This window comes from Microtus oregoni, unplaced genomic scaffold (assembly GCF_018167655.1).
Source record: "Microtus oregoni isolate MIOR12 unplaced genomic scaffold, Mior012 000045F_ref0000178, whole genome shotgun sequence".
Lineage (NCBI taxonomy): Eukaryota > Metazoa > Chordata > Mammalia > Rodentia > Cricetidae > Microtus > Microtus oregoni.
Window position 1 is genome coordinate 14,218,528 of NW_024543219.1, and position 25,533 is coordinate 14,244,060.

General features: G+C 42.7%; 1 protein-coding gene across 8 annotated transcripts in view; it reads left to right on the forward strand.

Moving 5' to 3' along the window:
• Window positions 1-16,393, forward strand: part of Ktn1 (kinectin 1) — a 92,190-nt gene extending 75,797 nt beyond the window's left edge. For 4 of the 8 annotated variants that reach the window (XM_041634185.1, XM_041634184.1, XM_041634182.1 and 1 more), the window contains 6 exons: window positions 213-296; window positions 453-536; window positions 7,544-7,627; window positions 9,793-9,888; window positions 10,492-10,608; window positions 16,307-16,393. In XM_041634185.1, coding sequence (XP_041490119.1) covers window positions 213-296; window positions 453-536; window positions 7,544-7,627; window positions 9,793-9,888; window positions 10,492-10,596 — 453 coding nt within the window. In that variant the 3' untranslated portion in view covers window positions 10,597-10,608; window positions 16,307-16,393. The remainder of the gene's footprint in view (window positions 1-212; window positions 297-452; window positions 537-7,543; window positions 7,628-9,792; window positions 9,889-10,491; window positions 10,609-16,306) is intronic. The other 4 variants (XM_041634183.1, XM_041634186.1, XM_041634188.1 and 1 more) reach the window with 1 other exon arrangement.
• The last annotated feature ends 9,140 nt before the right edge of the window (window positions 16,394-25,533 follow it).

The window sequence follows — 25,533 nt, forward strand, 5'->3', positions numbered from 1 at the left end:
CTTGTAACCTGTGAACCCATTTTTATCATTTTGGGTTGCCCAACTATCTATTTTAAGGCTACTTTTATATCTAATGATATAATTATGTTTTTATTCTCTTGAGTAGTTTGAGTTAATACAGTTTTAAATTCCTGAGTATCCTCACCTCCCATTATGGGAAAAACCATGGAAGGAAAATGTAAATGTATTGACTTTCTTGCTTTGTGTGACAGCTGAGAAGAGAACGAGAACACTTGGAAATGGAGCTAGAGAAGGCAGAGGTTGAACGGTCAACTTACGTGACAGAGGTCAGAGAGGTACGTGTGACAGAAGTTCTTTAAAGTGCTTTTCAATTCAAATTAAGTAGAGACAGAGTGTTTTATTTCCGTTTAAGTTGTGTAGAAGAGCTTCCAGGTAGCTACCAAGTATAGGTCCTCATGGCGCTCAATCTTAAACTTTAAACTTCATTGCAGCTGAAAGATCTGTTGACTGAGCTGCAGAGAAAGCTTGATGACTCATATTCTGAAGCAGTAAGACAGAATGAGGAGCTTAACTTGGTAAGCAGCTGGCCTTCCTCTGAGCGCCGGTGGGCTCTGGAGACACGCGTGCTGGGGTGGTGACCCCACCAGACTCCTGGCTAACACCTTTAGCTTGGCACTTCTGTTCAGTGGGAGCCAGTCTTCCTCTTCTGATGTCTCTGAAGATGGTTCTTCTTTTCTTAGCTCCTAATTATGGCATGTTTGGCTTTCAGCTATATTTCAAAGTTTCCTGCCTTTTCTATTCTAATTTCTCAAACAATGTATTACTTTTTGGTGAATAAAGAAACAAAAGATTGGAGGAGTAGCAAAGATTATTTTCTCAAGCTGTCACAGGTAACTGGACTTCCTAAGTGTCTGACCTGTAGGAAGCTTGTGAAAGTTTACAGATATGTGTTCTTCGTTCAAGGGAGTGACCTAAGCTTCTAACTAGTTGTTTTAAAAGTAAATTTCAGAACTTTTAAAAGTAATTTATTTGTTCTTTCTGTTTGTTCTTTTGAGACAGGGTCTATTTATTAACGTAGACTGATCTCGTACTCACAGTAATCCTTCTGTCTCATTTTAGCTGGGACTACAGACATGAGCCAGTATTCATTATCAATATATTGTCTAGCACATAATAACCTAAAATGACTGACTGATTCCCTCCTTCCCTTCTTTTTCTTTCTTGTGGTTCTAGGAATTAATCCTAGGACCTCATGCATAATAGTCAGGCATTCTATCTCTGAAGTATATCCTCAGCCCCTCCCCCCTTTTTATTTTGATAAAGGGTCTTGCTAAATTGTCTAAGGTAGCTGAGAGATTTTAATAGTCCAGGTCATCTCAGCCTCCCAAGAGGTGGGAGCTGTGCTACCAGGCCTAGCTACAGCTCAATATTTTAAGACATGAAGTTCTTTGCATTCCTGTTGTTAAAGTTTTAGGGATTTGTACCGATTGTTGACATGTTGAGCTGTTAGGTGGAAACAGCTGTCTTGTTCTGTTTTATAGCTAATCATTGTATCTTCCTGTGATGTAAAATTTTAGGAAGAATCCAGTAGGTTTCTCTTCACACTAGATTGTTTCATTGAGCTCTGCACAGGTTCAAGGAAAACCTCCACCTCATTTACTCCCATTCCTGGGCGCTCTTTGTCACCGCAGTTATGTTAGGGAATGCGTTTCTTTTTATGGTTAAAAGTTTTTAAGTTAACGCTTAATACTGTGTTTCAGCATAGCATCTTCATACATACCTCTCACCGTTCTCTTCCTCCCTACCCTTCCCTGTCTTCCCTTGTTTCCTCTACCTGGTTGTTTGCTCCTAATTGGCATTCTTGGCCACATAATCCAGGCTAGCCTTGAACTGGCAGCACTCTGCCTGCCCCCACTTGCAGAGCATTGTGATTTACTGAGACTTACAGGTGTGCACCATGGCGCCCAAGATGCATGCCAGTGATTTATTAGAGTTAGTTTCTAAGAGTTGTATGAGAAGTAAATACAGAGTACTATGTATATGTGTATGTATGTGTATAGTGGGCGCACCCACACACCCACCCACCCCTATTTTTAAAATTTGTTTTACTTACCAAACCCTTGTTTTAATTAGACCCATTTCCATTGCAATATAAGACTAGTTTTGTGCATGTATTTGCTGTATTTTACACCTGCCAGGCCTGTGGTATGCCACCGTGGTAAGCCTATAATGTGGTTTAGAAGGTTCCTTCTGCTATTAGGAGACCATTTTAAGTGATTGTAATAGTTGCCTTATTTTAAAATAAAATGAGTTTGCTTGGCCATATACACATCGTTGTGTTCTTGTGCCAAACGGTGACCTTCTCTGCCAAAGAGACTGAACTCTCAGTTAAGTAAGAAAAGCAAATAGCTTTAGGCATTCAAATTTGGTTCCCCAAATAAATTGTCCAAGTGGAAATTCCCCATTCCATTTTAAATGTCAGTGTATTTGTTTGCTTGTTACTTACTTGTTATTCTTATTTAGTCTCCAGAGGTGTTTGGAAAGTCATGCCTGTGGCTTGGAGGCAAAATCAGTAATTTTTTTTCTTTCCATTTTTGGGACAGGATTTCTGTGTAGCCCTGGGTATCCTAGAACTCACTCTGTAGACCAGGGTGGCCTCAAACTCAGAGATCTGTCTGCCGCTGCCTCCCAAATGCTGGAATTAAAGGTATACGTCACCATGCCTGGCATTAACTTTTGAGGCAATATGGATGATTTCCTTTCTATTGAATTAGCACAGTTGTGAGAGAAGAGTTAAAGTCAGTATATGGGTGCTGAGCATCAAACCAAGGTCCTCTCTAAGAGCAGCATATTCTCTTAAACACAGCTAACTCTTCAGTACCCCAACTGACTTTTGTATTTGGAGTTTTTCATCGGGCCACTGGCTCTCCAGTAAATGACACAGAGACTCACTATTATTTATGAAAGCTCAGCTATAGCTTAGGGTTGTTCCTAGCTCTTAGAACTTAAATTAACCCATTTCTGTTTTTCTACATCCTTCTATGTGGCTTGTGGCTCTTACCTCTCCTCCTGTACATCCTGCTTCCTCTGCTTCTGGCTGGCGACTCCGCCCTGCTTCTTCCCAGTGTCATCTATCCCCTGAAAATCCTGCCTAGCTATTCTATTGGCCATTCAGCTTTTTATTAAATCAATCTGAGTGACACATCTTTACAGTGTACAAAAAGATTATTTCACAGCATTTCCCTCTTTTTGTCTAAATAAAAAGGAACAATTTTAACTCTAACGTAGTAAAACTATATACAATAAGAATAATTATCAGACCGGGTGGCACTTTAATCCCAACACTTGGGAGGCAGAGGCAGGTGGGTCTCTGTGAGTTCGAGGTCAGCCTGGCCTGCAAAGCGAGTTCCAGGTCATACAGAGCTGTTACACTGAGAAACCCTATTTTTAAAAACAACAACAAAGAAAACAAAACAAAAAAATGAATGAATAAATAAATAAATAAATAGAAAAGAAAGGTATTAGCTTTAACAAATGAAACTATATACAATAAGAACAATTATCAAGTAAGAATTACATTTACAATGTCTAGTCCATTTGTATCTGGCATATTAGAAGAAAATAATGCCATTATTTATTCTATCTTGATGAGCCCAAAACTCTGTACCTAATTTACCTTGTGTCAAACTAAGGAAACTATACTATTACTACGTAGACTCTCCAAATCCGGGAAAGACTTGGGCAGTGCGAGCCACTTTCAAAACTAAGAAACGACAGAAACAGACACCTCAAGGTGACTAAGAACAGCTGGACAGTCACAAGATTTCTCAGCAATGCTGAGGAATCCATCTTGGCCTACAGGCCTAGAATATCTGACAGACTTTTCTGTGAAGCAGGAATTTTGAAGGACTGTCACACCATGTTTTGCCAGAGTTCAGCAGCTGCATTCCTGTGTGTCCTGCAGAATGTCTGGCAGACTTTTCTATGAAACAGGAGATTTCATGGACTGACCTGCCTTATCTTGGGCAAAGCTCCAAAGTTTTTTTCCTTTGTATACTGATTTTACAGTTTGGACAGCATACGGTCAGCAGTTAGGACAAATGCAGTTTCTTGCCCAAATGGCTAGCCTTGCCACATTGAAAGCAAACTCCATGTGGAGTTTCTTTGATGCCTACCATCTTCTCTGGAGTAAATCAGTGCTACCATGAGCAGACCTGTCTCATTGTCATAAAAAGCCCTATTTTAACCAAACATTTTAAATGCCATGTTTTGCCAGTCTTTGAAGTGTTTGAAGACCATCTATCTAAAATATATCTCTGTTTGACCTTGAAAACATACCTGACGTGACTACAAGTTATAGATGGCTAACTACTAACCTGCAGTTTTTTATTATCCTAAATAGTTTGTAATAATAACTTTCAGTGACTAGAAATTTACATTAAATTGTTAAGTGAGCTGCATAGGTACAATGCCCTAAACAAGACCAGAAATGTATTTGCAGTCTGTTCTAACAAAAATAACTTTTTAAAAAAACTTTATTTAACTTTATTTCATGCGCATTGGTATAACGATGTCAGATTCTCTGGAACTGGAGTTACAGACAGCTGCTAGCCACCATGTGGGTGCTGGGAATTGAACCCAGGTCCTCTGGAGGAGCAGTCAGTGCTCTTGACCACTGAGCCATCTCACCAGCCCCCCAGAATAACTTTAAATTTGTATTAATATACCAAAATCTTTATCGATGTAAGATATTTGAGACTAGTGGGTGTTCAAAAGTAGACTCAGCAATCCACCCTTTTATCCCATCCTATCTATATCATATCTATATTTTATCCCCCATCCTATCTATATCATATTTATATTTTATCCGCATCTTATTTATATCATATTTATATTTTATCCCCATCATATCTATATTATATCTATATTTTATCCCCATCATATCTATATTTTATCCCCCATCCTATCTATATCATATCTATATTTTATCCCCCATCCTATCTATATCATATTTATATTTTATACCCATCATATCTATATTTTATCCCCATCATATCTATATCATATCTATATTTTATCCCCCATCCTATCTATATCATATTTATATTTTATACCCATCATATCTATATTTTATCCCCATCATATCTATATCATATCTTTATTTTATCCCCCATCATATCTACATCATATCTATATTTTATCCCCCATCATATCTATATCATATCTATATTTTATCCCCCATCATATCTATATCACAACCCCCCTTTTGTAGTTGGAAGTCTTTTCTCTGTTGCATTAGATCCACTAGATCGGTTTCTCTTCTGCCCACCAGTCCCCACAGCCACTTATGGAATAATCATTTGGAGGCTTAATATTATAATTTGGTCAATGGCTCAGGCTTCTTACTGGCTAACTCTACGTATAAATAAACTAACTTCTAATTATCTATATATTGCCATGTTCCCCATGGCTTACCAATAATGTTCTCGTGTCTTAGTCCTATGGCCACTGCTGGTGTCTCCCCGACTATGCCTTCTTTCTCCCTGTCTCTCTTTTTTGGATTTCCTGCCTAGCTGTATTCTGTCCTTCTATAGGCCAAAGCAGCTTCTTTGTTAACCAATATAAAACATTCACAGTATATGGAGGGACCTCCTACATCACTTCTTCTCTTCAGAAAGAGGTCCCTGATTCGCCTTTTTCAGCTTTTTTTTTTTTTGATCTGACCGTGACCAATAATAATTTGAAATCAGTCCCACTAAACCACAACAAACATCCATAAGCCACTGAATGACCAAAAACCACCTGCCCCATCTCTTGGGAATATGGGCATTGTGTTCTCTAGACTATTTTCTGTTTTCTGGGGGTTCTGGAATCTTTGGGGGACCCTGAGAAAACTTAAGATAATGGTTATGTCTTGGCTAAAATAGTTTGTGAGGCTGGACCATCTCAGCCAGCAGTCTTGAAGTTCTTCTGTATGCAGAACTCTGGAGAGCCTTCAGCAGAGGCATTCTAAGGCTGGATCACCTTAGTCACCTGTTCTCATTGATGTCTGCCCCCTTGATCTTTAAACATACCTGACCTGAATTTTCAAGGGTAACGTACGTATGTACCTTAACACAAGTGTGGACTGTGCAGTGTGCAGAAGAAAGGTAAAGGTGATTTTTCTATGTCTGAGTAAGTAGAATAAATACATGCCACCTGTCTTATGGTTTAAGCTGTATTTCCTTAGTCTGTAGCAAGTATTTTCAGAGAGTCTTCCCTAATCAGATCTGATCTTCATCAACCTTCAGTGAATCCACACTCTTTTGTTTTCTGTAGAAACAAAGGTTTAGCCTCTTCTCCAATGTAAATAGTTTTTTGAATTCCATTTTCAAGTAAAGACATTTAAAAATATATAGGCTGCTTTAATTTAGTAGTTTTTATATTCCAGTGTCTCTCAGCAGCTGTTGTTTACTCATTAGCAATCAAAAAATTAAAAGTCAATACAATACCATACAGGATCCAGACTCTCTGTGTATTTTTCATCTTTATGTGGCTTTCCTTTTAATATTTTATCTTTTTCTTAAAAGCTTTTATCTTATTATATATAAACTATTGTTTTGCTTTGACTGTCTATACCCATTTACTTTTCTTAAGCCTATGCACATTTTAAATACACTATAACCTGTTTAGAGGTTTTCCCCCCCTGTCTTAGCCTGCTTTTATCTGTAACCTTTTCTGTTTGCACGAGCAAAATCTTAAATCACTGTGCAGCTTAGCTCTTGGTACGGTGCCCATAGGCAGTGACTGGGAGATGCAGACAGTGGCTAGGGGACATGTGTCTATACCATGGCCGAATGAGAGACTGAGGAACTAGGAAGCTTCATTTGGCTCTGTTTTTGTGTGTTAGAACCTTTTTAAGTTTCATGTGAAAATACATGCCTTCATGTTGGATGCTATTTCTAGTGGGACTCTTTGTACCGGCTCCCTGTATGGCACAGAGACTTATTATTAACTAGGAAAGCTCGGCCTATAGTTCAGACTTGTTTCTAGCTAGCCTTTGTAACTTAAGTTAGCCAATTTCTACTAATCTACGTCCTGTCGTGTTACCTCTCTTGCTGCATGTCCTGCTTCTTCTGCCTCTGGCTGGTGACTCCACCCTGCTTTTTCCCAGCATCCTCTGTATTAAACCACTCTGAGGGACACATCTTCACATTGTACAAAAAGGTTATTTCACAGCAGACTTTTTAAAGAACTTTAGATTAAAGGAGTGTTTTAAAGCCAATTGAAAATTTCCTCTTCTCCTTTTAGTTTGGAATAATTTCAGTAAGTATGATCAGTAACTCTCTTCAAAGGCACTTTCCTAGCCTCTGGCTGTGGTTTGGGGTTGACGGTTTCTACACTAAACTCTAGTTCACTCTGTAGCTTCTCTCAGGTTCTGCTCTGCAGATGGGACCTCTGCTGCCAGTTCTTCTGTGCTTTTGGTCTGCTCTTATCTAATCCACTTGGTGGAAAGGCTGTTAAGAGCTCATTCTGTATTCATGCTTCCTAAGCGAATTAGTATGCAAATTAAGTTAATTATTCTGTTCCTGTGTTTTTACAGTTGAAGACACAACTAAATGAAACACGTGCAAAACTTCAGAATGAACAAAGTGAGAGAAAGAAGGTGGCTGATGATTTGCATAAGGTAAGACACTGCCTGGCCAGGAAACTGCCCCGCCTATGCTGTGCACGCCTCCTGAGCAGACACTGGAAAACTGCTCTTGTCCTTTTGGGTCCTTAGAAGTTTAGGCTTCTGGTGCATGGGGGAAAAAACTTTCACATACTTCCCCATTTTATGTTAAAGTTTTTACTTTTTGTTTCTTTAGTTTTGAAAAATTCCTTAGAATTACTATTTGATGTGTATAACTGTTTTGTTGGCATGTATGTCTGCTTATCACATGGGTACTTGGTACCTCTGGAGACCAGAAGAGTGCCTTGGACCCCTGTAACTGGATTGCACATGGCTGTGAGCTTCATGTCCGTGCTGCAAACTAGACTCATGTCCTCTGGAAGAGCAGCCCCTGCTCCTAGTTGCTGAGCCACCTCTCTAGCCCTCCAAAGTTCTAAAATAAGATTTGCCATTGTCTTTACAAAGTACATTTGTTTGCTTATGAAGAAGAAGTGTACACATCTGTAGTTTCAGAAGTTTGTTCCTTTCATTCAGTTCTTTGTGCCAGCATTTGCCTTTCCTTCCATTTTCTCCTGAGACAGGGCCTCAATATGTATCTGAGGCTGGCCTTGAACTCAGGAACAGCTGGATTGCAGATGTGTGCTGCCAGGTTGAACACAAATGTTTTTCTTATTCTCATACTCAAATTGAGGATTTTGGGGTTGTTTCTTGCTCTTCATTTGGTTCCAGGTGATTTGTCACTCTGACATGTGTAGTTGTCCTAACATGTAAGCTTTAAAACAAAGATGGCGAGAACTATGCTGATATTTATGGGAGATTGTATATATATCATAAAAATCGCCTCTGTCACTTTCTTGGAATTGCAGAATCAAGTATTCACACAACTTAAATTTTGATACTTGCACCAATTACTGGGAACTGCTAAATATTTAAATATGCTAACAGATCTTTTAAAAGTTTCTTATTTAAGTATCGTGCCGTATCATTTCATAAGAATAGGAAAAAGTTTTTGTTTTTCAAACTTAATGCTTATTGTTATTAATACAGAAGACTAAGAATTGAGAAATACTTGAAATATTTCAGATTACTTAAGTGCAGATGAAATGTTAACTGGGAATTCAGGAAGTTTGTGTTAAAGTGCAAACTCTGTTTTGTTTTGCTCTGAGATAGAGTCTGCTGTGTAGCCTTGGTTGGTCTGTAACTCTCCGTGTAGACCAACTACCCTCCAACTGCCTCCTGAGCTAGGATTAAAGGTGTGTGCCACCATGCCCAGAGAAAGTACAAACTCTTAATTTAATTTGGTCTGTTAAATTTTAAGTTTTGGCCTATGAATCAAAATATAAAATTTTAGCCTGGCAATGCAGTTTCTCAGACAGAACTTTGAGGATACTAAAGCAGGTGCTTAGAGACGTAGATAGGCCATAGTATGTGTGCTGATGAAATGACGAGGTCAGGTGGCGGCTGTCTGCCTCTGCTCCATTGGATACTTCTTTGGAATTGGAATGCACATCAACATTACAGACTGAAAGAGTTAACAAAACACTTTGGAAAACCTACAGTTGAAAACATAAAGCATGGTGGAGACCATTCACAGGACATTTCCTGCTAGTTTTCTCTAAATGTGTTTTATGTTCAAAGAAGGATTCAGACCAGGAGTCAGCAAACTCAGTTTAGGATTAGCGGTCTCCATGTGATATTCTTACGTGTTTCATTCGGTATTGAAAACTAGAAACATCAGAGACACAGAACTCCAGGTGTGGTGGCGCATGGACATGACTCAGCTACTCGGGCAGCAGGGCTAGAGCGTCCTTAGTTCAACATGAGCCTTATCCGAGCTATCAGGCTATCTCAGAATTAATTAAAACGTAAAACTTATTCTTAAATGTGAGCTGTAGAAAGCAGATAGTGGGTTGGATTTGGTGGACTTAATCTTTAATCTAGACTTTAATCTAGACTAAACCTAAATATCAGTGTTTTGATTTCTTTATACAGTTCTTGTATTTGAATTCTTGAAAGTGTGAATATATGTTTTTTTTAGCTTGTTGGAGATGTAGCTATTTTCATTTTTGTGAGGAAAGTTTTACGTTGCACACTGTGAGGAGCTTTAATTTTGTACACTACACATTGGGTTGTTTGTTCTGTGTGTTTTGATGTCTGTGTTCCCTGTTGGTTTGTTACAGGCTCAGCAGTCACTGAACTTTATCCACTCGAAAATCTCACTGAAAGCTGCAGGAGACAATGCCGTGATCGGGAACAGTGCTGTCTCCCCAGAAGTGGTGTGTATTTCCTGTAGCCCCAGCTTTCTAGGCCAGTTGTCCTGTGGATGTTTTGAAGAACAGACATGTGCAAGACCAGTCTTTGGCTCCAAGCTGTGCTTCCATGTTTGGGCGGGGGCAGACTCAGGGATCAAATGTTTCTTATTAACACTCTATGTGGCCTAGGGGAACCCTAGTTGTTCTGCTTCAGTAAAAGAAAATGGCAATACTACCTGTCCTAGGGTTGTCAGAGGGCACAACCTTGAAGAGGGGGTAGCTCTGGCACCCAGTCAGAGCCCGGTGTGTGGCGTTATGGTTAGAGTTGTTGGAGGCATGCTCTATTTTGTGGACAGGTGGCTTTTCTTTTTTATTTTATTTTTTTTTCACATAATTTTTTTGTCTTCTGAAAAGAAAAAATACATTATTTCCAGTATACATAGACTAGATTTTCCTCTGTGGTTGGTATTTTAAGCAGGATAGTTTCTTCTGTGCCAGATAGTGTATGCCACTAATCAGCAAGCATTTTTCTGTTCAATTTTTACTATTGCTAATTCTTTAAATAAATGTTCATATTTTCCACATTTATATTTTTTAAAATATCATCTCTTGTTTTTGTGTTTTCAGGAGGCTCCTGAGAAAGAGACAATGTCTGTGAGTCTCAATCAGACTGTGATTCAGTTACAGCAGCTGCTTCAGGAAGTCAATCAACAGCTCACGAAGGAGAAATGATCCTGGCTGCGGGTATGGACACTAAATCCTGCTGCTTCTTTATGAACACCATAGTGGGGGAGAAGTACGTCTAAATGTACTCTCATCAGATCAGTTCTCCTTCCCTGTAGAGAAGATCCCTTTCCATCCCTGTCGGTTTCCAGCTTTAGCTGTGACCTTTCTTGTTTGTTTCTCTCATGGTGTATTTTGAAGTCTTTTGGTCTAAAGGAAAAGCATCTTAGTATGGTTACTCAGCCTTCTGTCTAGCAGCTTCTCTGTGACTTGGCTACCTGCCTTGGCTGCCCGTCTGTTGTCATGATGCCTTCAATTGCTCATTAGTGGATTCTGATCCTAGGTTAGGGAAAGTGTCTCTGTGATATTTCCCTCCCTTTATGACTTGTGGTGCTTTTGGCTTTGTTTTCTCAATGCTGGACTGAAAATGAAGCCATCCTCACTTAGAAACATGAAATGTGTACACAGCATTTATTGTATACCTAAAGATGGCAGCGTCAGATTTCCATGGTTTCTGTAGATGGAAGGGGGTTTGGCATGTTTTGTTTTGTTTGTTTCTTGTTTTGTGGTGACTTGCTCCGCAGTTTTAGGCTAGGCCCCCACTGATCTGGAATTACAGCAGTACCACCACACCAAGTTGGTGTTTTGTTTGAGTTTGCTTTTGTAGATAATCCAAGAAATTTACTTTTTTATACTTTTTTTTTTTAATGAGAAAAGGAAAAAAAAAAGTTTCCCCCTCCTCCCAGCCTCCCATTTCCCTCCCCCTCCTCCCACCCTTCTTCCCCTCCCCCCACTCCTCTCTCCCTCCCTCTCCACTCCAAAGAGCAGTCAGGGTTCCCTGCCCTGTGGAAAGTCCAAGGTCCTCCCCCCTCCGTCCATGTCTAGGAAGGTGAACATCCAAACTGGCTAGGCTCCCACAAAGCCAGCACATTGCGTAGGATCAAAACCCCGTGCCATTGTCCTTGGGTTCTCATCATCCTTCATTGTTCGCCATGTTCAGAGAGTCCAGTTTTATCCCATGCTTTTTCAGTCATAGTCCAGCTGGCCTTGGTGAGCTCCCAATAGATCAGCCCCACTGTCTCAGTGGGTGGGTGCACCCCTCGTGGTCCTGACTTCCTTGCTCATCTTCTCCCTCCTTCTGCTCCTCCTTGGGACCTTGGGAGCTCAGTCCAGTGCTCCAGTGTGGGTCTCTGTCTCTATCTCCATCCATCACCAGATGAAGGTTCTATGGTGATATGCAAGATATTCGTCAGTATTGCTATAGGATAGGGTCGTTTCAGGTTCCCTATCCTCATCTGCCCAAGGAACTAACTGGGGACATCACCTTGGGCTCCTGGGAGCCATTCTAGGTTCAAGTCTCTTGGCAGCCCTAAGGTGGCTCCCTTAACTAAGAATTGTGCTTCCGTGCTCCCCTAGCCAGCCTTCCTTTATCCCAATCATCCTGTTTCCCCATGTTCCCCCCCATCCTCCCCTTCTCACTTTTCTCTCCCCATCTCCCCTTACCCTCAACCCACCCCATCCCAAAGATCCCACTTTCCTCTCCGGCAATTTTGTCTACTTCCCATAGGCAAGAGGATAACTATATGTTTTTCCTTGGGTTCACCTTCTTATTTAGCTTCTTTAGGTTCACCAATTGTAGACTCTGTGACCCTTATTTATGGCTAAAAACCAATTATGAGTAAGTACATCCCATGTTCATCTTTTTGGGTCTGGGTTACCTCACTCAGGATAGTGTTTTCTATTTCCATCCATTTGCATGCAAAATTCGAGAAGTCATTGTTTTTTACCGCAGCGTAGTACTCTAATGTGTAGATATTCCACACTTTCTTCATCCATTCTTCCATTGAGGGGCATCTAGGTTGTTTCCATGTTCTGGCTATTACAAATAATACTGCTATGAGCATAGTTGAACAAATGCTTTTGTCATATGATCAGGCATCTCTTGGGTATATTCCCAAGAGTGGTATTGCTGGGTCCAGGGGTAGGTTGATCCCGAATTTCCTGAGAAACTTTCTTCTATCTCTTGTATTCTGCTGGTTATGCTTGTTTCTGTAGTCTCTATTCGTTTACCTAGATTTTCCATGTCCAGCCGGCCCTCTGTTTGTGTTTTCTTCTTTGCCTCCATTTCAGTTTTCAGGTCTTGAACTGTTTCCATTATCTGTTTGATTGTTTTTCCTTGGTTTTCTATGGTATCATTCACTGATTTATTCAATTCTTCAAACTTTCTGTTATATTTCTCATCCATTTCTATAAGGGCGTTTTTTACATGCTGTTTAAGGGTGTCAATCACTTTCATGAAGTCAATCTTTTCTCCTTCTTCTTGATTAAGGTGTTCATGTCCTCCCGTTGTGAGGTCGCTGGTTTCTGGTTGCTTTTCAGCTTGTTGGGCGAATTTTTGCCTTGGTGTCTGCCCATCTCTTCTTCCAAATGCTCCCTTATGGATCTTCTTTTACCAGATCAGGTCTCCTAGCCTACCCAACGCTGGCTCTCCCCAATGTTGGCTCTCCTGGCGCGAAGAGATCAGGCCTCCGTGCTGGTTGTGCAGCTCGCAAACAAAGCGCCTACCCTGCTTGGTGCAGGCAGGCCACAGAAACAAAGGAACTGCAGCCCGCTTGGGCGCCCCGAGGATTCGGACACAGTGACCAGACAGGCTGGGCTGGGCGATGTCACGCACCAAAAGAGGGCGGTGGGGTCGAAGTGGGGAGGGCTCTGGACGGAAGCTGGGTGGGCCAGGAAGAAAGAGGCAGCACCCAGGGAGTAGAGGCCCTGCAGGGAGCCCAAGAAAAACAGGGTGCCAAGGAACCCCCGAGCTCCCCGTCCCCGACTGGCGCCGCGGGCCAGAAACTCACCCCAATGCTGGGTCTCCTTACTCCGAGAGATCAGGCCTCCGTGCTGGTTGGGCAGCTCGCAAACAAAGTGCCTACCCCGCTTGGTGCAGGCAGGCCACAGAAACAAAGGAACTGCAGCCCGCCCGGGCGCCCCGAGTACTCGGACCCAGCGCCCAGACAGCCCCAATTATTCTTAGGTTTGGTCTTTTTATTGTGTCCCAGATTTCCTGAATGTTTTGTGATGAGAATTTGTTGGCTTTGCTGTTTTCTTTGATCAGTGTGTTTATTTTCTCTATGGTATCTTCAGTGTCTGAAATTCTTTCTTCTATCTCTTGTAATCTGTTGTTAGTACTTGTCTCTGTATTTCCTGTTCGTTTACCCAGATTTTCCATCTCCATCCTTCCCTCGGTTTGTGTTTTCTTCATTGCCTCCATTTCATTCTTCATGTCTTCCCTTACCTGTTTGATTGCTTTTTCTTGTTTCTCTTGGTTTTCTTGGGTATCTTTGAGCGCTTTATTCATTTCCTCTACCTTTTTGTTTGTGATCTCTAATTGTTTATGGCAGTTTTTCTCCTCCTGTTTAAGGTCTTCTATTATTTTCATATAATTCACTTTTGAGTCAATTTCTTCTAATTCTTCTAGAGTAGGGTGTACAATTCTTCTTTTTTCGGGATCTCTGGATTCTGGTGATGTCATGTTGCCTTTCAGGTTGTTGGAGGAATTCTTGCCTTGGCGCCTTCCCATCTCTTCCTTCAAATGGAGCCAGGAGAGGCCTGGTGTCTTGGTCCAGTCTTTGCTGTGACTGACTCTCTGGTTGTAACTCTTCCGTGTAGAAGCAGGAACCATCCAGTCCAGATGGAACTTCTCAGCACAGAAACATAGATGCCTGGTAGTCCAATGACCTGCAGACAAAAGGGAGAACTTGGGGGGCAGGGTGGGGACGAGTAGAACACAGAACACCCTGCCGCAAAAGCTGAAGGTGCGCGTGCTCCCTTTGGGGGGGGGCAGTCCTTGAGGCCTGCCTGGTAGGCAGGCACTCACCTCTCTGGGTAGGTAGCCTTAGTGTAGGAGCAGAAAACTGTTCCTGAGCAAAGGACCTAGCAGATAATGCAGGCTTGTTGGGGGGGGGGGGGGGGGAGTGTAAGAAAGACAGCCCTGCAGAAGGAGCTGAGGGAGGGGGGGTTTGTGGTCTCTTCCGGGTCAATCCGCCCCTGGATCGCACACACTCGCCTGTCCAGATGGAACTCCTCAGTACCTAAACAGGGCTGCCTGGTAGCCCGATGATCCGGGGACAAAAGCTACTTTTTTTTTTAAATTTATTTATTTATTAAAGATTTCTGTCTCTTCCCAGCCACCGCCTCCCATTTCCCTCCCCCTCCCCTAATTAAGTCCCCCCCCCCCTCAGCCCGAAAAGCAATCAGGGTTCCCTAAAAGCTACTTTTTTATACTTTAAGTGAGAGTTTTGCTTTGGGAGAAATAATAAATCCATCATTAGATCATGGTATGCGCTCTTGTTGCTTACATAACTGTAGAAGCTCAGCTTTAGCAGCATTTAAAAATGCCTTGTATTCCTGCTGGTAAATGGAGGAGGCTTTGTTATCAGTGTTTTGATTTCTTTAAATGATTTAAATCATACTGCCTAGGGAAGAGCATTTGAATATACACAGAATATTTCAGATAGTCTTCTTTTGGGACTGTTTGCTCCAAAATAATGGTGATACCCTGTCCATATAAAGGGGCAACTCAAGGTGCCACTCAGAACCCATACCATAACACCCCATAGATGGGTTAGGTGTGTGAAAAAGTTGACAGACTTACTTGTGATGTGGCAGCCATGCCGGTCACACTTTCTATTCAGGAGACCTTTAGCCTACCTATGCTCATACTATTAGAAATGCTAACCTCCGCTCCGAAGACTGAGCAAACTGAACCGCCTCAGTGCTCACTCCTGACAGCGTAAGCTCCTTTTTCCGTTTTCTCAAGTCATGTTTCAGGCACTTTGCTCTCCCAGACGCCAGACAGCTTTGCTTTCTGTTTCTAGGGAGCGTCTTGCTTTCACCTCTTCTTCCTGTGGTTTCAGCCTCACTGCTTTGTTTCTGTATGACCACATTCCTTTCTTTAATCTTGTTTCTCCTGCAGATCATCAGTTGAAGTGTTTTGTTTGTTTGCTTGTTTAAATAAAACTTTTGTTTGTTTGTTTCTTTCACTTTTTTGAGACAGGGTTTCTCTGTATAGCTCTGACTGTTCTGGAACTCACTGTATGTAGCAAGCTAGCCTCGAATTTAACAGAGGTTTGCCCGTCTTTGCCTCCCGAGGGTTAGGATTAAAGGTGTGCACCATCATCACCTTGAAATTTTAAGTTTCTATTTCACTTATTAACAAGAATTCCTAATAAGTCATTTTTCTCATTCCGTTTTTTCTTTCCTTGCTATAATTTCTTCATCTACTCTAGAATAACTTCTATCTAAAACTACTTTGCCAACATCATTTATAATTTGCTGAAGCTTTTCTTTGCATATAGTGAGTGGTATAGATATCGGAAATATGGGCAAAAGATGCAAGTATGCAGATATGGTGCTATGAAAAGGGCTTTAAAAACATGTTTTGAGATTGGCTACTACTTCCTGACCCAGCGTGTGTTTGTGCTTATGTTGTGGTTTATGCATTCAGTCTGTTCAGCACGGGTGCCCTAGGTTTGCATTGTTCTGACCAACAGTAGTAAAATGACTTCTCAGGGTTGTTCTCTTTTTAAGACACACCTAAAAGTCTCCTGAATCCTGAGACTCTCATTTGGATTACCATCAGGGGGTAATCCATGAAACATGCATGGGATACAGCATGGGGGTCTCTTCTGGCTGTGTTCTAAATGGATTGCTTTCTTATCTTTTACAGAGTGAAGTCTTTGGGAAATTACTCCTTAGAAGTTAACAGAAGGCATTGTATTATATTTTGCCAAATTAAAGCCTTATTTATGTTTCACCCTTTCTACTTTGTCAGACACTGAACAGTTTTGTCTTTTCTAACCCTTGTTAGACTACTGACTTAAAGAGAAAACACTTTAAAAAGCCAACTCTGTAGACACCTCCAGAGTTTAGTTTTATAATAAAACTGTTTGAATAATTAGACCTTTACATTCCTAAATATAAAATAAATGTCATTGTTTACCTTGTTTTGCTCAGTTGTTCAGAAGATCAAAGTGGTGTAGACAACATGAAATTCAACATTTTAATACTGATGTTGTTCACTGCTTTACTCAACATTTGGGAAGTAACTGCCACTGACATCTGCTCCAGGAAACACTTTTGTTGCTAATGTACTCAGCAAATAAAGGGACACTTATTATTCAGATACGACCCACTCTGATTCTCGTTGAGTTTAACAGTGTCATTAGCACTTGGGATCATTTAGAATGCAGTTTCTAATTGCAGCCACCAAACAAGACAAGTCCTGTCTAGACCTTTGTGTCCTCTGTGGGACAGGGCTGTGTCAGGTACCATGGTGTGGGTGAAGACAAGGAAGGTGCAGGCATGCAGGTCCCACCCACCATGGGGGGTGAGGAGGCTCTGCTTTATTTTACCATCACTACTCTTGTTTTAAAGCAACATCTGGGAAATTTTCCTGTCCAAAGACTCTGTCATATTGTCATGCATTCTCTTTGCTGTTGGAAGGGTGTGTGTGTGTGTGTGTGTGTGTGTGTGTGTGTGTGTGTGAGAGAGAGAGAGAGAGAGAGAGAGAGAGAGAGAGAGAGAAGGGGCCGGCACTGTTTTCTTCAAATGGCAATAACAGTTGACAACTATCTTGTACCATCGAGCATTAAAGTACTTTTTAGTATTATTGGTGTTTCTTTTTTAAAAATTGTTTTTTATTTTTTTGTGCATGAGTGATTGTTTCCATGCACGTATGTGTAACACATGTATATAGTGCCTATGGAGGGCAGAAGATACTGAGTCTGCTAGAATTGGAGATTAAAGATTTGTGAGCTGCATGTGGGTGCTGGGAATCAAGGTCTCCTGGAAGAGCAGAAGTTCTCTTAACCACTAAGGTATCCTTCCAGCCCTTATTACTGTTTTCTTGGACAAAGAGTCATGCTTCTCCCACACAGAGGTTTTGCACTTCATGTTCTTTCTGTTTAGAGCTGTTTTATTTTGAAGTAGGTTTAGTGGTGTACGCCTATCTTAGCTAGGGTTTGTTTCTATGCTGTGAAGAGACACTGTGGCCATGACAGCTCTTATAAAGGAAAACATCTAATTGGGGTGGCTTGCAGTTTCAGAGGTGAGAAGCATGGCGGCATGTAGGCAGACATGGGGCTGGAGAAGGAGCTGAGAGTCCTACATCTTAATCTGCCGGCAGTAGGAAATGAACTGTGCTTTGGGAATAGCTTAAGCATATATGAGACCAATAGTGACACACTTCCTCCAACAAGGCCAAACCTTCTAATAATGCCATTCCCTAAGAGCCAGGCATCTAAAACATGAGTCTATGGGGCCGTACCAATTCAAACAACCACAGCACTCATCAAACTTCAGTTGATCAGTAGAGGCAAGAGGATCATGAGTTAGCTAGCCTAGGCTAGAAAGTAAGACCCAATCACAAAGCAACTGGCTTCTTTTGTTTTAAATGTCATCTTAACCCCCAATTACTTGCCCCCTCCCTCAATGTTGTAAGCACACATTCATGCATCTTTTGCCTTTGAAGTGGTGGGATATTCACGATAATGCTATTGGGGCATGTGTAATTTTTAATGATTTCTTATATAAAATCATATGAGAAATTTTTGTCACTGGAGAATGTCAGTCTAGCCAGCTTCTGGAGTAACAGGGAAAGGTGACCATGTTCCCATTCAGTGATGGCTCAGTTGGGCAGTTGTAGCTCTGTGCTCTCAGTCTTTGGCCTTAGGTTAAATATTCCTAGAGCTGCAGTCGTACAGGCAGTGAAAGGCTTTGCTAGTCCCAGTGCTCATCTTTCCACTGTCTTAGAACGTATGTGTTTGGGAGCAGACTTGTCGATACTCCGGAAGAGAATGGCGAGGTATGGAAGGAATGGGTGGGAATGCCCATGAATCAGCCCATTTCCCTTGGTGTGAGAAAGCGCACCAGTTTCCTAGAAGTCAGTGACACTGTGTAAAAGCCTAGGCTAGTGATGGAGTTCCTGTACTACCCACAGAACTGCAGCTATGACCGGTGCTGTGAGGACTTCCCTAGATGCTATATGCTATAGAAAGGAAATACAGCTCTCTTGCTCCCTAGGTCTGTGTGTTGAAGACTTGTCCCCAGCTGGTGGCCCTAGTGATAGGTGATGTATCATAAAGGTTCTCGCCTCCAGCAGGTGATGTATCATAAAGGTTCTCGCCTCCAGCAGGTGATGTATCATAAAGGTTCTCGCCTCCAGCAGGTGATATATCATAAAGGTTCTCGCCTCCAGCAGGTGATGTATCATAAAGGTTCTCACCTCCAGCAGGTGGGGTATCATAAAGGTTCTAGCCTCCAGCACACATTCACTTTGGCTTAATATTTATTCCCCAGTCAGTGAAGTCAGCCAATTAGAGACAGAAACCATTGTCCAAAATAAAACCCGCTGTAAGTGGCTTTTGTCATGTCCAGCAGTGGAAGGAGATTGCTGTGTGTGAGAGGAGCAGAGACCACCAGGAGAAGGCTGCCGGTAGCACCCTCTGTGAGAGTCCATTATCTGGCTCCTCACAGAAGACAAGAGAGTGTAGGAAGGAAAGTACAGTCTTTCTTACCAGAGCTGGGCTGCCAAGGTCAGTGTTTGTGTAAAACACAGGGCGAGGTGGAGACTGATTGGCTAAGAAGACTTAAGTTTAGGTGATGACAGACTGGTTGGTAGGTGTTTATCATTTCACTCAGGTTTTGCTTTCTGCTTCCCTGGAATAATTTCACGTTCGTTGGTAGAGTTATCTAGCAATATGCTCCAATTTATTGTGTACTAACTAGCTTAAAAGCACTTAACTTGGAGTGCATGTTTTATTCTTCACCAGGTTATATTGAGGTAGGCAAGGGATAGACCTCTGTCACCCTCTTCCTTGTAGATGTGAAAACCTGGTCTTGGCTTCTCAGGAGAGCCAGTCCTGAGCCTAAGCCTTCTGGCCTGTGTCTGACATGTGAACATATACATATCTACATACACATCTCTGTAATAATGTGCATGTAATTGTAGCTAGAGAAAATTTAAGATTGTGCAGGAAAGGTCAATTTAAAAAGAGAGATTTGTTCCTGGTGCCATTGTGCCTTCCTCGTCTTCTCCTGCCTACCTCAGTGGTTCTCCCAAGTGTGGCACCAGGGGCCTTGAAGGTCAAAACCAATTTCATAAGACACCATTTGCCCTTTTCACCGGGACACTTGTGCTACTCCAAGGAAGCAGTGTCTTCCAGCCATGACCGGACTGGTGCATATAGAGACTCGGAGACTGGCGGCCGCATGCTCCAGTTCTCGCCAGATGGAGTCGCAGCACTGCTGGGGGGAGGTGGACACGGCTCCTACCCCTAACCAAGAAACAATCTGCACTTGATACCCACTGGCAAAGGAAAACTATCTTTCTCCAATGGAGTCTCACTGAGTATATAAACTACACCTTAGGGTAGGTTCCATGCCCAGGCGTATCGTCATAAAATGAGCTCAGTGGTGTTCTTAGTTTGCTTTGTTTGGGTGTTTTTTGTCTTATTGATCTTTTGCTTGTATATTTTGGTTTCTGTTTTTTGGTGGGACTTTTTTTTTAAGAGGGTGTGGAGTTGGGTGGGTGGAGGGACGGGGAGGATTTGGAAGAAATCATGGGACGGAAAAGCATAATCAGCTATGCTATATGACAAAAAGGTTTTTAATAATTTTTTGGTTTTAATTTTAGTATATTAAATATTGTTACAGAATAGATTCTTAAATCTGAAGGAATTCTCAGACCAAAAAATTGGAGAGCCACTGTTTCTGCATACTGTTTCTTTCCTGTAGTTTTTTGATGGCATCTGGCAATTATCCATACTTTAAAAAGTGTATCTTGTTTTGTATTTTTATAATTTTCATTTTGCTCTTTGACAACTTTTGTGTAAAATTTGTTTTAAATAAATTAATTTTAAGCTGTTTTTGTCTGGACTACTTTGTTACAAGTTTTTATATGTACGGATTTGTTGTCTTTGAATATATTAAAACGGTACTTGACACCTATAGGAAATAAGAAGCAAAACAGCCTCCTCTCATTTATCAGTTATTAGCATGTTTATTTGACTTAAACAAGCCTGTACTTGAACTATCTTGTGTGAACATGTAATCCATGTTGTCATGTACCCAGAGAACTGCACATACCCTAACAATATGCTTTGTATGCTTTGAAAATGTGTGTAGGTCTTTGTGCCGTTTGTAGTTTAGCAGCAGACTTGAGGCTGTCTGCCGAGGGCTAAAGCTGGTTTGTGGTGTGTGCACATGGGTCCGTTAGGCGGTTTGCGTGCTGGTTAGTTTGCATTCCACAGGAAATAAACAGACAGATTGATCTAGATTGCTTTCATCAGCAACACGGGAGAGCACTGAGAGACCTTATGAACTTGTTTAACAGCAGTCTGTGTGGTACATGTATACCATTGGCTACATCTTGCTGTATCCCTACACTGTAGCACTACAGCTGAGAAAATGAACAAAAGCATTAACTGCAAAACATTTCTGTGTCTCTGCTTCCTTGTTCCCAGCAGTTCATATGCTTCTGTCACTGAGGTTACTTTGAACTTTCTCAAATTTATATATGGAATCAGGTATAGCTTTGTCTAGTTTCTTTGACTCACGGTAATAAACATAGTTCTATATTTCTGAGTGTATTGTACTATGTACACTGTATATTATAATTGGCTGGCCCACTCTGGGAATGAATGTTTGAATATATTCTTATTTGCATTCTGTTGCTATGGTAAACACTGACCAAACCCAGTTTACACGACATAATCCCAGGCCATCGCTGAGGGAATTCAGGGTGTGGAGTGGGTCTGGAGCAGACGAAGGAACACTGCTTGCTGACTCGGTCAGGCTCATCGCTCAGTTACCTTTCTCACACCTAGAATCACTTGCCCATAGGTGGTACTGGCCACAGGGGACTGGGCCCTTCTACATCAGGTAACAGTCAGGAGACATGACACAGACTTGCTTCCAGGACAGTCTGATGAACCTGTTTCCTCAGACTGGGCCGTTACAGAGAAAGCACGAGCGTTTATCTCTAAGACTTGTGTAACTAAGTGTACAGCCCAGCACGAAGCTCACGTGAGACGTCCAGAGTCGCCCTTCGGGATAGTGCACGTCAGCTTTGTCCCTGGTGCCCCTGTAGGGTCTGTTCAAACTCAGGGTTTATCCGCTTTGTGGGGGAGGTGAAGAGGCTAGGAGATAGGCTGGCAATGCTACTGGTGTCTGTCTGGACCTGATGTCCATGCGAGGAGCAGGGCAAGCATTTATGGTGGATGTCTTTCCTGGAAGAGAGCAGTGGGCTCTGAGTGGTTTATGCAAGAGTTGTAACTGCTGCCCGCAGCTGCTTTTGTGGATTAGGAAGAGAATAGATTGGTAGGGGAAGAGCTTCGGTGAGGCTCTGTTCTTACCCATGGGCTTTTGTTACCTAAGTCTAGGTTCACTGTACACATCTCCTATGATGCATCTGCTTTTAATCATACTCATGGTCTGTTATGCATAGGCATAAGATGGTAAATATGCATTCTCCTAAAGTTCATGTTGCCTAATTGTGCGTGTACCCTCAACCAGCTTACTATCCCTAGTTTCGGGAATGTTTTAGGCTTTGTTTGACCACTAAAAGGATTTCTAAGGAGGGAGCTACAGCTTGGAGTGACCTGATTGCTTTGTTTGGAGAGGGGTGTACTGTTTCTCCTTTCCCATGGAGTCCAAGGTTGTTGAGAGCACTATTGCATAACGACAACAAAGTTACAAGTATCTGAGACGCTTGTCTGAAACCTGCACAGTACAACGCTCCTCGGAACAGTGGCTGAATGTGCTTGAGATGGCATGTCTCAAGAGGATTCTAGACTTCACATGAAGAGATAAGAAACATCTCCAGCTACAGAAAGAAGTAAACTATAGGGTACAGCAACGGTGCTTGAGATACTTTGACCATGCTATGAGAATGAGTAACAGCAGAGACCCGAAGACAGCCCAGCTTGAAGGAGTGCACAGAATAAGGCAAAGAGGAAGCCCCCCCCCCCAAAAAAAAACAAACAAAACAAAACAAAAAAAAAAAACGCTGGATAGTCAGTCAGTATAAAGGAAGACTGTGGAACCTTGGGTGTGACAGTAACAAGCATCTAGGACTGCCCAGGATAGGAACAACTGGAGATCCGCCATAAACGGGCTGCCCATGTGTGCTTAAGCATTGCCGGGGCATAAATGATGACGAAAAATGATGTCTAGAGCATAAGGCAAGCAGTGGCCTGGGCTACTAAGCCTTCCCCATGCTTGCCTGCATCATGAGTACGTGCACTAATGTCATTTCTGCTCCCCTTCCTACTTCAAGTCCCAACACCCACTTCTTGACCACGCCAGACACCAGCTCCACGGTAGAACTATCTACTAGGTTTTCAATATTGTTCCTCCGATCCTGACTGTCAGATGCCAGGCACACAGGCTTGAGGGGAAATGTACCCTCATGGACTTCCTAAGGAAGCCTAAGTAATTGACAGAACAGTGGGAGCTTTGGCAGCCAGGCACAGTTGGGCAGCACAGAGTCTGAATGGCAGATTCTATTCCCACCATCTTTATGACGGCCGCAGTCTTCGATTTTCAGTATTTTAGTGATCTGTGTCATAGCACACTTGATGAACGCACCTGACTCCCAGCCTGTCTCATGGGATTCTGTTTACCTGCTTCCACCTGTGGAGCTGGCCGGAGGACTCTTAGCCAGAGCATTTAGGTGAAGAGTTTAGGAGGGTTGGAGGCTGGGACTGTTTGTTGTATGCCGGGATAGAGCCAGTGCCCTTCCCTGTGATTGTTGGCTAGTCTAGACGGGATGGAGTCCAGGAGAAGGAAGAGCAAGTGTAATTTGATGTCTTAGGCTCTTTAAGTGTTGGGGAGTATCTGGAAGTCCTTAGTGAATTAGGTGTTATTCACAAGTCTGGCCTTTGATGCTCCCCAGAGCCCAGCTTACCAAAGGCCTTTGGGTTTTCAGGTGTGCCTGGGTATGGCTTGGCCTGTGGTACACCAGATGACATCCACAGGTGGTGGCTGGCTCAGCTGCACACCGTCAAAGCCTCCAGCTCAGACCAGTGAGCTCACCAGCCTCGCGGAGCATCCTCCCTGCCTACTGCCCCAATGCCAGGCCGTTGCTGCGTGTTAGCTCTACGTATGCCTTTCGTTGTTCACGGGAAGGTAGATCTGGAGTCTTTCTTTAAAAAATTTTATTTATTCCATGTGTCTTTGCATCTGCCCTCCACCCCTGTTACACCCCCCCCCCGCGCCATAAAACAAAATTTAAGAGAAAAAAGGAAAGAAATAAAGGGGAAAAGTTAAAAAAATCTTGTCATGGAAGCTGCAGTGTGACTTAGTCATGCCGAAAACCCCTTCGTCCATGTATCTTCTAAGTGCTTATTGCAGAGTCATTGGTCTGCTTCAAGGCCTCTACACTGTCAATGCTGGGCCTTCACTAGGACTCTTCCTGTTGTTGCCCTGCTTTCTGGAGGCCCTGCAGCTTTGGGTCTGCGAGTCAGGTTCCTTCACGTGTTCCAGCAGGTCATAGGTGGGGTAGATGTAGGGGTGGGTCAAGTCTGAACTCTGGGTCTGGGCTTGGGCAGCTGTAAGGTTGGTCTGCCCAATGAGAAACGGGGACAACTCTTCTGTGTTTACATCTTCAGGGCTAGCTCACCCACACATTCGCCAATAGAGAGCTGAGTCTTAGAGCTTTCTCCGAAGTTGCTGCACTGAGTAACCTGTGTCAGCACAAAGTGTAGGAGGGATGTGGCCTGGGAGCACCTTCTCGTTCTGGAGGTTTCCATCTTGCTCCTGGACAACAGCTGTCAACAGCATGTGTGGGATGCATACACTGGTGCTCAGCCGTGCTGAGTGTCAGCTCCAGCCCCAGGAAGATTCTCCAGGCGATGGTGGACATCCCTTTGGCCAGCCCAGGGTAGAAGAGTGTTTCTTGACTTCTAGTATAGCAGACAGAATAATGGCCCCAGAGATGCGTGTGTTATAATCTCTGAGGAGGAAATAAAGTTGTGGGTAGAATTGAGGTGTTTGGCAGGTTATTCTGGATTATCGGGGTGGGGTGGGGGTGAAGTGGGCAATGAAATTATAAGAGTCCTTTAAATGCAGAAAGAGGGAGGAGGGATTCAAAGACAGGTGATAACAGAAGACTCTGAAGAAAGAAGGGCCACTAGAGGTGCAACAGCCACCCTGTGTCCAGGAAGACTCTGAAGAAAGAAGGGCCACTAGAGGTGCAACAGCCACCCTGTGTCCAGGAAGGAAAGGACCAAAATCTGCGGGAGAATCGCCATTGAAAATGTCCCATCTTAGAAACAGCTTACCTCCAGACTTCAGGGTATGCAAAAGAAAACACACACACACACACAAAAAAAACCCCACTAAAACATCACAGTGATTTCCACTCTGGTCAAGTCCTGCCATGCCACACTAGAAAAACAGTCTTCGTGGTTTGTTTCACACTTAACACAGCTTTCCATCCAGAGTCACTGATGGTACTCGTTTTTTTTTTTTTTTTTTTCAACTATCTTAGATTTCCTAATTCTGTGAGTACCTTGGCGCCAAAGACAATTATACTCATCTCAGTGACCCCCAAAGTCTACTGCTGAGCCTGGATCCTAAGAGCGTACTAACAACTTCCTGGTACTTTGTTCAATGAGTGAATGGGGGGAGGGGGAAACTGGTGGCAATGAGCCCAGCAGAGGGACAGTAGCAACTGAGAATCCAGGCCAGAGGGAACCAGCCTCCAATCAGAGAAATGGGTGGATGAGGCCAGTAAAGGAGGACACTACAGGATGGAGATTACTGGCAGATCTTGAAAGTGAGGTGGGTTTGGGAATCCACTAGCTTATGACTGGGGCAAGACCTTCAGCCATGTGAGTTTCTCTCTCATCTGCAGACTGAACAGGAGGAGAGTGAACCGTGTACAGAATGCTC